Source organism: Pleurodeles waltl, chromosome 10, assembly GCF_031143425.1.
Source record: "Pleurodeles waltl isolate 20211129_DDA chromosome 10, aPleWal1.hap1.20221129, whole genome shotgun sequence".
Lineage (NCBI taxonomy): Eukaryota > Metazoa > Chordata > Amphibia > Caudata > Salamandridae > Pleurodeles > Pleurodeles waltl.
The window spans coordinates 7,333,230-7,349,132 of record NC_090449.1 but is presented as its reverse complement, the minus strand read 5'-3'; the positions used below and the strand labels follow the sequence as shown (position 1 = coordinate 7,349,132).

Genomic DNA, 15,903 nt, shown 5'->3' with positions numbered 1-15,903 from the left:
GAAGGCAATCCATAACTACAGGTTCGATGGCATCTGTCGCTGTAGATACACATGTTGTGCATAGCCCGCCATCTGGTGTTGGGTCGGAGTGTTACAAGTTGTTTTTCTTCGAAGAAGTCTTTCGAGTCACGGGACCGAGGGACTCCTCCTCTGTCTCCATTGCGCATGGGCGTCGACTCCATCTTCGATTGTTTTCTTTCCGCCATCGGGTTCGGACGTGTTCCTTTCGCTCCGGGTTTCGGAACGGAAAGTTAGCTCAAAATCGGAAAATTACGTCTGTATTGTTGCGTTCGCGATCGGGTTAGATAGCATCGACATCGAATCGAAACGATAACATCTCCGTTGCCCTTCGGGGTAGTTTTCGATCCCTCGTCGGGGCCTGGTCGGCCCGACCGCGTGTGACATCGACGCTGATGGAACGGACCCCGTTCCGATTCTGTCCTAAATGCCACAACAAATACCCATATACAGACCAACATTCGGTCTGTAACCTGTGCCTGTCGCCCGAGCACAGGGAAGAAACTTGTGAGGCCTGTCGTGCGTTCCGGTCCCGAAAAACGCTCCGTGACCGACGAGCCAGAAGACTGCAAATGGCATCCACGCCGACAGGACACAGAGAATTCGAGGAACAAGAAGAAGTAGAAGCCTTCTCGATCCATGAATCGGACTCGGACGAATTCGACGACCATGAAACAGTGAGTAAGACGTCAAAAATAGCACACAAGAAAACTGACAAGGCCCAGGGGACGCCACTGCCATCAGGCCATGGCTCAACCCATAAAATCGGTGACCGACCATCGGCACCGAAGAAGGCCGAAATAGTGCCGAGATCGTCCGACTCGGGTCGAGACACAGGCACCCAGCCATCTCGGGACCGAGATAGTGCTGCCGACAAAGATCGACGCCGAGATAACGGAGCCGAAGCTGCTCGACGCAGAGACAGCGGCACCGAGGAGGATCGACGCCGAGAGGGTTCGACTCAGAAAAAGAGAAAAGTCGCCTCGGAGCCGAAAAAGAGCGTGGACATAGTTTCGGTGCCAAAACGACCCGCAACCGAGCCAACTACCGGTTCCTATTCATAGGAACAATCACTGTCCTCTCAAATGCGAAAGCATAGATTCGAGGAGGAATTACAATCCACCGAGGTGGACCACACTCAAAAACGGATTTTTATACAGAGTGGAACAGGGAAAATAAGCACCCTTCCCCCTATTAGGAGGAAGAGGAGACTTGAATTCCAACAAGAACAAGCACCACAAACAAAACTGGTGAAGAAGGTAACTCCGCCACCCTCTCCTCCACCTGTAGCTCACATTTCACCGGCACAGACTCCGTCACATTCACCGGCTCACACCACCTTAAGCCAAGGTGACCAGGACCAAGATGCTTGGGACTTATACGACGCCCCAGTGTCGGACAACAGTCCAGAGGCGTATCCTACAAAGCCCTCACCACCAGAAGACAGCACGGCATATTCACAAGTGGTGGCTAGAGCAGCAGAGTTCCACAACGTGTCTCTACACTCGGAGCCTGTCGAGGATGACTTCCTCTTCAACACCCTCTCTTCCACACATAGCACCTACCAAAGCCTGCCTATGCTCCCAGGAATGCTAAGGCACGCAAAGGACATATTCAAAGAGCCTGTCAAGAGTAGGGCAATAACACCGAGGGTGGAAAAGAAATATAAAGCACCTCCCACAGACCCAGCTTTCATCACCTCACAACTGCCACCAGATTCGGTTGTGGTAGGGGCAGCTCGCAAGAGAGCAAACTCTCACACATCGGGCGATGCACCACCCCCAGATAAGGAGAGCCGCAAGTTCGATGCAGCCGGTAAAAGGGTCGCAGTACAGGCTGCAAACCAGTGGCGCATCGCTAACTCTCAAGCGCTCCTAGCGCGCTATGACAGAGCCCACTGGGACGAGATGCAACACCTCATTGAGCATCTACCCACAGAACTACAAAAGAGGGCGAAACAAGTGGTTGAGGAGGGCCAAAACATCTCCAATAACCAGATACGCTCCTCTATGGACGCAGCGGACACAGCAGCAAGAACAATTAACATGGCAGTAACCATACGAAGGCACGCGTGGCTACGAACATCTGGTTTTAAACCAGAGATACAGCAGGCGGTGCTCAATATGCCATTCAATGAGCAACAATTGTTCGGACCTGAAGTGGACACGGCAATTGAGAAGCTAAAAAAGGACACTGACACTGCAAAAGCCATGGGCGCGCTCTACTCCCCGCAGAGCAGAGGCACTTTCAACACCTTCCGCAAGACAACCTTTAGAGGGGGGTTTCGGGGTCAAGCCACACAAGCCAGTACCTCACATTCAGCACCGTCCACCTACCAGGGACAGTACCAAAGGGGAGGCTTTCGGGGCCAATACAGAGGAGGACAATTCCCCAGAAGCAGGGGAAAATTTCAAAGCCCCAAAACACCTACAACCAAACAGTGACTCACACGTCACTCATCCCCTCCACACAACACCAGTGGGGGGAAGAATAAGTCAGTATTACCAAGCGTGGGAGAAAATAACAACAGACACTTGGGTCTTAGCAATTATCCAACATGGTTATTGCATAGAATTTCTACAAATCCCTCCAAACATACCACCAAAATCACAGAATATATCAAAACAACATTCGGACCTCCTAGAAATAGAAGTTCAAGCATTACTGCAAAAGAACGCAATAGAACTGGTACCAGATACACAAACAAATACAGGGGTTTACTCACTGTACTTTCTAATACCAAAGAAGGACAAAACACTGAGACCAATCCTAGACCTCAGAACACTAAACACATACATCAAATCAGAACACTTTCACATGGTCACGCTACAGGAAGTGTTACCATTGCTAAAGCAACAAGATTACATGACAACCTTAGATCTCAAAGACGCGTATTTCCACATACCAATACATCCGTCGCACAGAAAATACCTAAGGTTCGTATTCAAAGGAAAACATTACCAATTCAATGTATTGCCGTTCGGTTTAACAACTGCACCAAGAGTCTTCACAAAATGCCTAGCAGTAGTGGCTGCACACATCAGAAGGCAGCAAAAACACGTATTCCCGTATCTAGACGACTGGCTAATCAAGACCGACTCACTGACAAGGTGCTCACACCACACAGATCAGGTCATACAAACCCTCTACAAACTCGGTTTCACTATCAACTATGCGAAATCACACATTCTGCCGTGCAAAGTACAACAATACCTAGGAGCGACAATAGACACGACGAGGGGAATAGCCACTCCAAGTCCACAAAGGGTTCAAAATTTCCAAAAGATTATACAACGCATGTATCCAACACAAAAAATACAGACGAAGATGATATTACAACTCCTAGGCATGATGTCCTCATGCATAGCCATTGTCCCAAACGCAAGATTACACATGAGGCCCTTACAACAGTGCCTAGCATCACAATGGTCACAAGCACAGGGTCAGCTTCTAGATCTGGTGTTAATAGACCGCCTAACATACCTCTCGCTTCTATGGTGGAACAATATAAATTTAAACAAAGGGCGGCCTTTCCAAGACCCAGTGCCACAATACGTGATAACAACAGATGCTTCCATGACAGGGTGGGGAGCACACCTCAATCAACACAGCATAAAAGGACAATGGGATGTACATCAAACAAAGCTGCATATAAATCACCTCGAACTACTAGCAGTTTTCCAAGCATTAAAAGCATTTCAACCAATCATAACTCACAAATACACTCTTGTCAAAACGGACAACATGACAACAATGTATTATCTAAACAAACAGGGGGGGACACACCCGACACAGCTGTGCCTTCTGGCACAAAAAATATGGCAATGGGCAATTCACAACCACATTCGCCTAATAGCACAGTTTATTCCAGGGATCCAGAATCAACTTGCAGACAATCTCTCTCGAGATCACCAACAGGTCCACGAATGGGAAATTCACCCCCAAATTCTAAACACTTACTTCAAACTTTGGGGAACACCTCAAATAGACTTATTTGCAACAAAAGAGAACGCAAAATGCCAAAACTTCGCATCCAGATACCCACACAGGCAGTCTCAAGGCAATGCCCTATGGATGAACTGGTCAGGGATATTTGCGTACGCTTTTCCCCCTCTCCCTCTCCTTCCATATCTAGTAAACAAATTGAGTCAAAACAAACTCAAACTCATACTGATAGCACCAACATGGGCAAGGCAACCATGGTACACAACACTGCTAGACCTATCAGTAGTACCCCACGTCAAGTTGCCCAACAGGCCAGATCTGTTAACACAACACAAACAACAGATCAGGCATCCAAACCCAGCATCGCTGAATCTAGCAATCTGGCTCCTGAAATCCAAGAATTCGGACACTTAAACCTCACACAAGAATGTATGGAAGTCATAAAGCAAGCTAGAAGACCATCCACTAGACACTGCTATGCAAGCAAATGGAAAAGGTTTGTTTGCTACTGCCATCATAATCAAATTCAACCATTACACGCATCTCCAAAGGATGTAGTGGGTTACTTACTTCACTTACAAAAATCGAACCTGGCCTTCTCTTCCATTAAAATACACCTCGCAGCAATATCTGCATACCTGCAGATTACCCATTCAACTTCACTATTTAGGATACCTGTCATTAAAGCGTTTATGGAAGGCCTCAAAAGAATTATACCACCAAGGATACCACCCGTTCCTTCATGGAACCTCAACATCGTCTTAACAAGACTCATGGGTCCACCCTTTGAACCTATGCATTCTTGCAAAATACAATTCCTAACCTGGAAAGTTGCATTTCTCATCGCCATCACATCTCTAAGAAGAGTAAGTGAAATTCAGGCGTTTACAATACAAGAACCTTTTATCCAACTACACAAAAATAAAGTAGTCCTAAGGACCAATCCTAAATTTTTGCCAAAGGTATTTCACCGTTCCACCTAAATCAAACGGTAGAGCTACCAATGTTCTTCCCACAGCCAGATTCCATAGCTGAAAGGGCACTACATACATTAGATGTCAAAAGGGCACTAATGTACTACATCGACAGAACTAAAAACATCAGAAAAACTAAACAACTGTTTATTGCATTTCAAAAACCTCACGCAGGAAACCCAATATCGAAACAGGGTATAGCCAGATGGATAGTTAAGTGCATCCAAATCTGCTACCTTAAAGCAAAAAGACAACTGCCCATTACACCAAGGGCACACTCAACCAGAAAGAAAGGCGCTACCATGGCCTTCCTAGGGAATATTCCAATGCACGAAATATGTAAGGCAGCCACATGGTCTACGCCTCACACATTTACCAAGCACTACTGTGTAGACGTGCTATCTGCACAACAAGCCACAGTAGGTCAAGCCGTGTTAAGAACCTTATTTCAAAATACTTCCACTCCTACAGGCTGAGCCACCGCTTTTGGGGAGATAACTGCTTACTAGTCTATGCACAACATGTGTATCTACAGCGACAGATGCCATCGAACTGAAAATGTCACTTACCCAGTGTACATCTGTTCGTGGCATCAGTCGCTGAAGATTCACATGTGCCCACCCACCTCCCCGGGAGCCTGTAGCCGTTTGGAAGTTAGCTTCAACTTTGTACATTTGTAAATATATTAAAACTTAAAAAGGTACATACTTATTCACTCCATTGCATGGGCACTATTACTAACAAACAACTCCTACCTCACCCTTTGCGGGGAAAACAATCTAAGATGGAGTCGACGACCATGCGCAATGGAGCCGAAAGGGAGGAGTCCCTCGGTCTCGTGACTCGAAAAGACTTCTTCGAAGAAAAACAACTTGTAACACTCCGACCCAACACCAGATGGCGGGCTATGCACAACATGTGAATCTTCAGCGACTGATGCCACGAACAGATGTACACTGGGTAAGTGACATTTTCATTCCAAGCCGTACATTGCTGAACACTGCAGGAAATCGCATAAGGGCTGTTCCCACTCAAAGTGGAGGAAACACTCATTCTCTCTTCTGGGTGGGGGTTGGGGGGGGGGGGGTGAGGGGGGTTGCAGTCCCGCAACAGGTCTTAGATGCGATCCAAGTCTTCAGGTAAGTCCAAAAAGAAGCACAAGAAGTTCAAGCGAGCCTCATCTTAGCCTCACCACTCTTCCTCTGAGAAGTCACAAGGATGTCAAGGTTCCAATAAGCTTCACTCCAACAACAAAGGCCCTAATCCTTCTAGGGGAGGGAATTCAATAGACAAATAACCAGGCCCTCAGTGATTGCAAACCTCCCCACCTGTAGCCTCTGAGGCAGCAGCCTTAAGGGTGTGTTAGTTTACCCTTAGAGATGCATTACTACAGGCCATTGGATCAGACATTTTTCCATGGATGACAAACAGTTACATATCACAGGTGGGTCCTGCCGATAGTCTAACAGGGCTATTTTCCACCATTCCTTTTCATTTTGCCACATCTTCCACCCTCTATAGAGTGGCTTTCGGGGGAACATTAGTCCATTTTACTTTTGGACAAAGGAGCCACAGAGCCCTCAATCCCATCCTAGACCTTCGACACAACCCTTGAAATTCTTCCTGCAGAAGAACAAATTCAAGATACTCACTCTGGTCCAGGTTCTGTCTGCCCGAGCCCCAAAGATGTGATGGCGTTTAACTTAAAGGACTTCTATATCCATATTCCTGTCCTGCAAAATCACAGGAGCTACCTCCTGGTTCAAGGTGGACCATAAACATTTTCAGTTTGCCATGATCTGTGATGGCCTCTCTGGTGTTCACAAAAGTGAGTGCAGTGGTTGCTGCCCATCTTAAGAGGACTGGAAGGGGCTAACAGTCTTGCCCTACCTCAATGACAGGCTGTTGAAGGCAGGCTCACCAGTCACTCGTAGACCACCTCTAGATGGTGGCAAGCCTGCTGACATAGTTGGGGTTCACTATCAGCATGCCAGGGCCACACCAGACTTTGTCCCAGAGTCTCCCTTTCCTCTAAACTGGATACAGTACTTTACTGATCCTGAGCTCTGGGTCAGAGAGTAGAGGACATTTGGGCTATGGTCCTGGCGGTTGAGCTTTAGTCCTGGGTCTCAGTGAGGGTGGCTCGGAGGAATTTTGGAGTATTGACAGCCTGCATCCTATTAGTCTGCCTTTCGAGGTGGTGTATGCTGGCCTTGCAGTGGGATCTCAAGTCTGTGGGCCCAGCACCAAGGGAATGTCAGATTCCATCCAGATTTCAGAGCAGACTGTAGAAGATCTGCAGAGGCAGCTGCTCGACTGCCATCAGACCAGTGCCTCTCCCTTCCCTGCGCAGAACTGGCATTAGGAATGGATGCATCACTTATGGATTAATGAGATATGACAGAGGTCTCTGATCTCGAGTGGACCTTTGGATTTGATGGGTGTTGAATGCCTTCCTGCCATCCACCAGGGGGAGGCTGGTTCAGGTGCTCAGTCAACACCACAGCCATGTGGTATTAAAGCAAATAGGGTACGGTCTGGTGCATATTCTGTCAATGGCAGGATCATCATGGCTTTCCCCTGATCATGAACCACCTGGCGGGATCACTAAATGAGAGCAGACAAATTCACCTGATAATGCCTAGCTGCGCACAAATCACAGTTGCACGTGGAGGTTACACACCGCCTCCTCCAGCAATAAGGAGAACCCTGACTTGATCTCTTCGCCACTGATGAGAACACGCAATCTCAACACTTTTGCACACTGGAGTTTTCAAGAAGGTTCTCTTTGGGACAGATTCTGCATCAGGTGGAGCAAGGGACTTCTACATACCTTCCCACCCGCTGCCTCTCCTGCACAGCGTGCCTTAAGATCTGGAACAACCGGGCCTAAGTCATCCCATTGGCTCCACATTGGGCCAGGAGAGTGTGATATTCAGAATTTCAAGCCATGAGCATCCATTCTCCTATCAGGTTATTGTTCTGGTGGATATTTTGTTGCAGAAGCATGGCAGGGTACTACACCTGGGCCTGGACCATCTACACCATCATGGGAGGAGATTGAGCATCAACAGTTGATTTACTTCAGCCTTGAGGTCGTTGATGATGAATTAGGCGACCACGCTTCCATTTTCAAAAACTATATGTCAGGTGGTGGTATAAATTTGTGGTCTAGTGCAATTCCCACGGAATAGACCCATTACAGGATAAATTGTTAGCTGTTCTTCTTTTGTGCTATCTTTAGCCCAGCAAGGCTTTTCCGTGGTCCCTGTTTGTTGGCCCTTTCAGCCTTTTTGTTTTTACCGGACCAGCCATACTTCTTTAAATCACCTGTTGGCATGTGTTTTCTTAAAGGTCTGGTTTGTTTCCTCAAGTCTTTTGTGATTCTGCAGTGGGACCTAAATTTGGTTCTCACTATCCTTTATATGTACCCCATTTGAGCTGATGCACAGCTATCGTTTGTGCCTGCTGACTCTGAGCAAAATTTCCCATAGTGATAACTTGAGGTCACTACATGATTGAGCTACTAGCTTAGTCCGTTCACCCCCTGTACACCACTTTTTTCCTGTGCAAATTGGAGCTAGGCAGTAGAGCGGCGTTCTTGTCAAACGTTGTTAATCATTTCATGTCAGACTTTTTTTTATGAAAATCTACTACACATTGGCTAAGCAGCTGCCCCTGATAGTCTGAGAGCTCATCCAACCAGAGCCAAGGTTGCCACCGCTGCATTGGTGCATGGAGTGCCTTTTTTCTGGACATTTCTCAGACCGCGATGTGGGTGTCAGTCCACATGTTCACAGTGCACCACGGCCTTGATAGCCAGGTCTGCTGGGAAGGGCACATTGCCAGTTTGGTAGTGCACAATTTTTGGTCTGAGACATTTTACAGACCGACCAACTTTGGAGGTACTGGTTTGGTATCTATTCCCAAGGAGAGGAATCTGCAGTTAGAAATATCCATCAGAAGAATTACTTGGTAATACCCTTTCTGGTGGATACTGGAACTGCAGATTCCTCACTGAATGTCCCTCATCCTCATTCTGTGGAATGTGCTCTTAACTCCATTTACAAAGGTCACATCTGATTAATGCAAGGTTCTGCCCACAAACCCACAGATATCAGAAAGAAACTGATATTGAAGCACAGGGGTGCTGTTTATATGTCGCCCTGATGTTTCTTCTGGGGCAAGATAGACCAAACACAGAGCTTCACAACCCCACCTACCATAGCACTGCTGAGAAGAATCTCTGGGTTTAGTTTGGCACCTTGGGGTATTCACGAGGTGTTAGTGTCCACCAGAAAGAGGGATGCTGATGGTAAGTACTTTATTCTTTATTAACCAGCCTTAGTTGCAGACCATTTGAATATCTTAATTTCTTTCCTTTCACTAGGTATTTCCAAGCCATTTTACCCAGCAACGGACCAAAGAGCCCAGTTCAGACTGTGATCGTGAAAGGACTATCAAACTCTCCTGTAGCCCGTGCCCAGGGCAGTCTGGTAGCAGCATCTCTACAGACTTTTGGGATTTGTTAGTAAAACTGGACAACATGAACGTCAGCCGGAAAGGCAAAACGTCAATTAAATCTGTGCCGATGAGCTCAGGCAACGAGGGAGAGACTTCTCAGGGCAGTCTAGAAGCCTCTCCTCTGGGCCAACTCATGAACATGTTGTGTCATCCAGTTATTCGGCGCAGCTCTCTGCTAACAGAGAAACTGCTAAGACTCCTTTCCCTCATATCCATTGCCTTGCCTGAAAACAAGACAGAAGCAGCAGCAAACCAGAGCAACACAACACCAGTCCCTGCCCCAACCCCAGCAGCTGCTCCTGTCCCCACCTCAGTTGCCGGTCTTACCACCACAACAACCACTTCCACAGTGGCCACTACGACACCCACTATGACCGTGTCAGGTACAGTTGTTTTGTTATATTCTCTTATTTCTTTGAAGCAGGTATCTAGTAATGAATGTTTTGAAGGTGCAAGTAGGTCTTAAGATCTAGAGTCGCTTGCATGTAAAGAGACTTCAGAGGCCAGTCAGACACGTCACCTGCTATCTCCTAAGTGTTTTTTTATATAGAGGCCTTGTGGTGATGGGTTCTGTGCAGCTGTGAATGCTTATGTAAATGCCTTGGCTTTAAAGCAGAAAACTAAGATTCTCTTCCAGGGGCTCCTCATCAATGGTCGTAAGTGCTGGATAGTCTCGTCCACGTGCAGTTATCCAGAGCACATATTAAACATATATATGTATAGCCTACATCTATGCAGCCTATATTAAAGGCTAAAAACGGCCAATTTGCATTGTTTTCCTTTAATAAACCTCTTGCCAGACTTGGGCATTTCTGCAAATCAGAAAGAGCATAAGGTGCAAAAACACAGCCTTTATTGAAGAGAAACCTGCAAGGGAAAACAAAGGCATTGTTAGCCAATAGACTGCATTAAAAGCATAACAAGAAAATGCTGGCACTGTGCTTTAAGACCTCCAGTACCTCCTGTATTCTATCATGCCCCAGTGACAGGTCAGTTTTTTGTCCTGCTCTTTCAGTGAGGGTCCCAGAGCATTGGCTCTACAGTTGATTCACTTGGTAAAAAAAAAATCCCCTCAGAAACAACGGTTTTAAAGTACATTGTCTGCTTTTTCTGATTGGAAAATACTTGATCGATGGCAAGTGTAGCTGTAGATACACATGCTGTGCATAAGCTCGCCATCTAGTGTTGGGTTCGGAATAGTCCAACGTGTTTTTCTTCGAATAACCTTTTAGAGTCACGGGATCAAATGACTCCTCCTCTTGGTAATTCTCTGCATGGGCATCGAGTCCTTTGTTAGATTGTTTCCCTCCACCATCTGGTTCGGACATGTGTTCCCCTCGCCCCGAGTTCTCGGCTCGATAAAGTCCAAAACTGTATTCTTTCCGTTTTTTTTTATCGTCGGTATTGTTTTGATCGCGTGTTCTTCCATACTTTATCTTTCAGTTCCACTTTGCACCTGGAATCAAATTTCAGCCCTTAGGGCAGATGCAGCCCTCTCGGGGCCCACATCTTCCATGTGCCATTTAACTATGTGGCCCTAACGGAACGGACTCCATTTGGGTTTTGCCCTCGGTGCCACTCAAAATTTCCACACACCGACCACCACCAGGTGTGTAATTTGTGTCTTTTCCCGACCACAACTAGCAGACCTGTGAAACGTGCTGTTCCTTTAGATCAAAACAGACACTTGGAGATCGAAGAGCTCATCGGATGGAAATGGTGTCTCGAACTCTACATGACACACTGGACGTCTTCGGCGACGAGCATGCACAAGAAGAGTTAGATCAAGAGGAGGCCTTCTCCATTTAAGACCCGGACTCTGATGTACAATCGGACATTGCGAGTCAACAGTTGCAGTCAGCGCGAACCATGAGTAAAAAGACCCCTTCACCATCGACCAAAGCAACATCAAAAGAGGCTCTGACATGACCGAAGATACATGGTGCTTCGGTGCCGACTACTTTGGTACCAACAACTTCAGCACCGAAAAAGAAAAAACATCCATCCACAGTTTCCGCACCAAAAATATCCCAAATACAAAAGACTTCAGAGCCGAAAATCTTAGACTTTCAGCAATCCTGGACAGTCTCTAACTACCGTCTCTTCACCGGCGGAACCAATTTTGGAAGTTATGGGTGCTTGTCAGCACAGACTTCAAATTCAAGAGGGAACAGGGCAGATTATAACATCACCTCCTCCCCCTTTAAAGATTAAACTGACTTTCCAAGAGGCTCTTGATTCCTCTCTGCCTCCAAAAAAAGACCACAAAAGAAGACTCCTTTTCTTACTCAGCCCTCTCCACCTCCACCTACTTCTCTACAACATACTCCTCCACCAACATCTCCCTCCCCCTCCTTTGGGGTTCACACCAACCAGTTCACTGCATGGTGGGGCTAATGGTTTAGGGGATACATTAGATGATCAAGACCTGTGGTATACATATGATCCGGATCCTATTACACCTAATGATCCCAATCTCTACCCAGCTAGACCGTCACCAGCTGAGGATTTCACCGCCTATCAACAGGTTATAGTTAGGGCAGCAGCGTGTCAAAATGTACATATGTACACAGATCCAGTAGAAGAGGAATTTTTATTTGACACCCTTGGCGTAATACATAAGGAGTCCGTTCCCTTCAGTGCTTCAAGGCTTGCTCAGGCATGCAGACAAAATATTTAAAGAGCCTGTTAGATCAAGGAATATTACTCTGTGTGGATAGAAAAACAATACAAAGGTTCACCCACTGACCCTTTATTTATAAAAGCACACATGCCTCCAGGCTCTATCGTTGCCTCCGCTGCTTGCAAAAGGGCTTATAGCCAATCAACAAGACACACCACCTCCTGATAAAGCAAAAAATTAGATGTGGCAGTTCAAGCAGCCAATCACTGGCGGATTGCTAATGCATAGGCATTGATATCCCTGTATGATAGAGCTCACTGGGATGCCGTGGAGGAGCTTTTACAATACCTCCCGGAGTAAAATCGTAAAAGAGGGCTAGAAATTGTAACTGAGGGGCAAACAATTTCAAACAATTCAATTAGATGTGTGCTTGATGCTGATGCAGCACCACGCAGTGTTAATACCAGCGACCTCATTAGGCGACATGCCTGGCTCAGATGCTCAGACTTTAAACCAGAGATACAATAGGAAGTTTTGAAAATGCCCTTTGATAAAGAGCATTTATTAGGGTCACAAGTGGATACCACACTTGAAAAATGAACTAAAGACAATCAAACTGCCAAAGCAATGGGAGCACACTCCGGGGCACTTTCCATCTCACAGGATTTGCAAGGGCCTTTCGGTCATCATCTCCAGATGTTATTTTAGAGGTTCCTATAGAAGCAAAGTCTTTCCTGCTGCCGGGGAGGAGAGGGACTCCATCCCCCAGGATTCCTGCTGCTTTGCCGCATTTCCTGAACGCGGATGCTTTTAATCGTGCCGCGCAACGCGGGCAAGTCTTTCCTGCTGCCGGGGGAGGAGAGGGACTCCATCCCCCAGGATTCCTGCTGCTTTGCCTCATTTCCCGAACGCGGACGCATCTTTCCTGCTGCCGGGGGAGGAGAGGGACTCCATCCACTAGGATTCCTGCTGCTTTGTCGCATTTCCCGAACGCAGGCGCTTTTAAGCGTGCTGCATAACGTGTCGCGCGGGATGCACGTAGTTCAAGGGCGGGCCCGGCCTGGCCCGTCTGTGCCCGGCCTGGCCCGTCTGTGCCCGGCCTGGCCCGGCTACCCCTCTGGGCCCCAAGGTACGGTTTGGGTTTTTTGGTACATCTGTGTTTTCTTTTTCAAATTGCTTCTATACTGGCGCAGAGATCCTTGCACAGAATTGGGAAACCCATGGCGAGAGCTAGTCCTGAACTGGGCCCTGCCAAATCAAAAATTTCAAAACCTAATAGTCACGCAACCTCACACCAATTGCGTGTCCAAAGAGATTGATAATTTAATAGAAGAAGTGGAGCTGATTCTTAATAAAAAAAGAGAGGAATGTCCAGAAGAGGCAGAAATCAGGGACTCTAATACAGTTTTTAACAGCTGGAAATCATTCTTCCACTGACACCCAGCTTACTAGTGTCCTGCCTCAAGTACCTGTTCCCAAAAGCCCCTCTCGAAATGCTAATTCTCCCTTACTCTCTGTACCCAACTCCAAGTCGGAAGCCTCAGACACCGATGCAATTATCCATGGGATCTCTTGCTCAAACCGTTTCTCCATACTGGAACTACAAGACTTGGATAGTGTCCAACAGATCCCCTTGGTTCCATTGCTTTCCAATTGCGATTCCCCTAGAGAAGATCTCTTAGCATTGGTTTCTAGCTTAAAGAGTGAAGTAGGTGAGTTGAAGCATTTATTGTTTGAAGTTCTTCAGCTTCTTAAGAAGTCTGACCTACCTCTTCCTCGTGAACCGAAGCCATCGCCTTTGTCAAGTACCCATTCTTCGGCTCCTGTGTCCTTGTCAACAGATTTGCCGTTGAATTCCGAGGCTGTTCAGGGTCCCAAACAAAGGACTTATCACAGTAGTTGCTGTGTCACCTTCTGCAAAATCCATACCCTCTCTTTCTTATTTTGACTCGAACCAGGACACTATATCAGTATCTGGTCAGTTCTCTTACATGTCCAATGAAAATTGCACTTATATGTGCAATGCCCCTCTGCTTTTAGCACAATCGCAGGAAGACAAATTTTCTTTAATGAACAAGGTTTCACATTGGATTCGCCATGTCAGAGGCTGTGGCTCAATTATTCATGCCGACATCGTATCGGCCAAACGGTTAAGTGGCCGATCCGGTGGGTGGGATATTATAAAACTCAACCTCATATGTTCCCATCTGGCCACAGGCTACTGCAGATGGAAGCACGCAATTACACGAGGAAGGAATATGATATATTTTTCAGCAACAGCAGTTCTGCTTTGGGAAGCATGAGACCGTCTTCTCCATCAAGCATGACTATGCCGGTATCAAATAATGCCACAGGCCACCATGCTCTTACTGGTCCGACATTCAGCCTAGCCGCTGAGACTGACATGGGTCCCACTTCAAAACTTATCATTGTATGTGATTCTGAGCTTCAGGGGGCTACTTCAGATGTTGACTGACTGTTTTTTCCAGTTTTTGCAACCCTAGTATTAGATTTGAATTACAGACTCCATCATATTAAAAAGAAAAGTCAAGTCTAGGAGTTGACACCCTACGGGATCCTCAAATTGTTTCTACTACGAATCCTAATCTTGCACCGCACAACGAGTACATTGACACCTATTTCCCAGATGTTTTAACTAGTGAACCTATTTGCTGTACTGTAATGTGGCTGGCATTAAAAGTAAATTAGTTGACTCTTAATGGGGGGCTTATGTTGAAACTTTTGGTATCTGTATGTTTCAGGAAACGTGAGCTACGGAAAGCGTGTATAGGCAGAGGTTCTGTTCTTATACTAAAAACACTACGCAGTCTTCTATAGTTAGGGCAATAGGGGGGACTATGTACCTGGGTTAAGACGACCGGGGTGGGTGAAGTAAAGATCTTTGTAGATTCCCCTGATATTCTGGCAATAGTAATACTGCCAAACTCAGGTACTCCAGTTTTATGTATCAACATTTACAACAGGCCAGGCCCTTCTAACCATCTGTCTGCTACCAGAGATCTCCTGAATACCCTAATTTCAGACTTTCGCCCTAAATATCGTATCATTATTGTGGCCGATTTTAATGCGTCAATTGAATTCAATTCTGCCTTCATTGAGGCTACGCAGATTGAAGATGAAGTGTGGAATATTCCTTCTCTTCTAACTCAGCCAGTGTTATCTACTGTTTGTAGTAGGGTGCTGCCGATAACAGATCTTATAACACTTCATGGTCTTCGCCTTAGCAATGGGCGCTTTCCAGCTGACATCCCCGCTAGATCAACTTTTTTTTAGGGGCTCATATAGTAGTACCCTGGATTATGTTATCTTCGATTTAAGGGTATGGCACTCTATAATAAATGTGAAGGTGGGCCCACGGCACACTAGTGACCACACGCCTCTCCAAATTGTATATGACAGAACCCTTTTATCAGGAGCTGTGTCTTTTCCTGTTTCCAAAGCTCATGGCGCCTTGAAGCTATCTAGCAACAGGCGTGCTGTGAGATGGGATTCTTTTCACAAGTCAAATAAGTTACGGGATAAACTTTGTCTCTTAGTTTCCAGACATCATCTCTTTGACGACCATTTTTTATTAACTTCGTTGGAAGTTTTGTCCTCTCATGTGGACATCTTTGCCCCCCTCAAGGAGTTGTTTTCCAAAACTGTCACAAACCGAAGTAACCCCTCCTCTCCATCTCTTAGTAAGTGGTTTGATAAGAGGTGCAGAGAAGCTAAAAGCTTTTTGATTAAAGCGTTGAGATCCAAAGATCGGGAAGCTATTGTGAGGGCAAGAAGAATTTATGCCTCCACATGCATGAT

At 46.4% G+C, this 15,903-nt stretch overlaps 1 protein-coding gene across 10 annotated transcripts in view; it reads left to right on the top strand.

Moving 5' to 3' along the window:
- Positions 1-15,903, top strand: part of HUWE1 (HECT, UBA and WWE domain containing E3 ubiquitin protein ligase 1) — a 1,403,674-nt gene that overhangs the window by 1,158,023 nt on the left and 229,748 nt on the right. For all 10 annotated transcript variants that reach the window (XM_069209338.1, XM_069209335.1, XM_069209339.1 and 7 more), the window contains one exon: positions 9,328-9,844. In XM_069209338.1, coding sequence (XP_069065439.1) covers positions 9,328-9,844 — 517 coding nt within the window. The remainder of the gene's footprint in view (positions 1-9,327; positions 9,845-15,903) is intronic.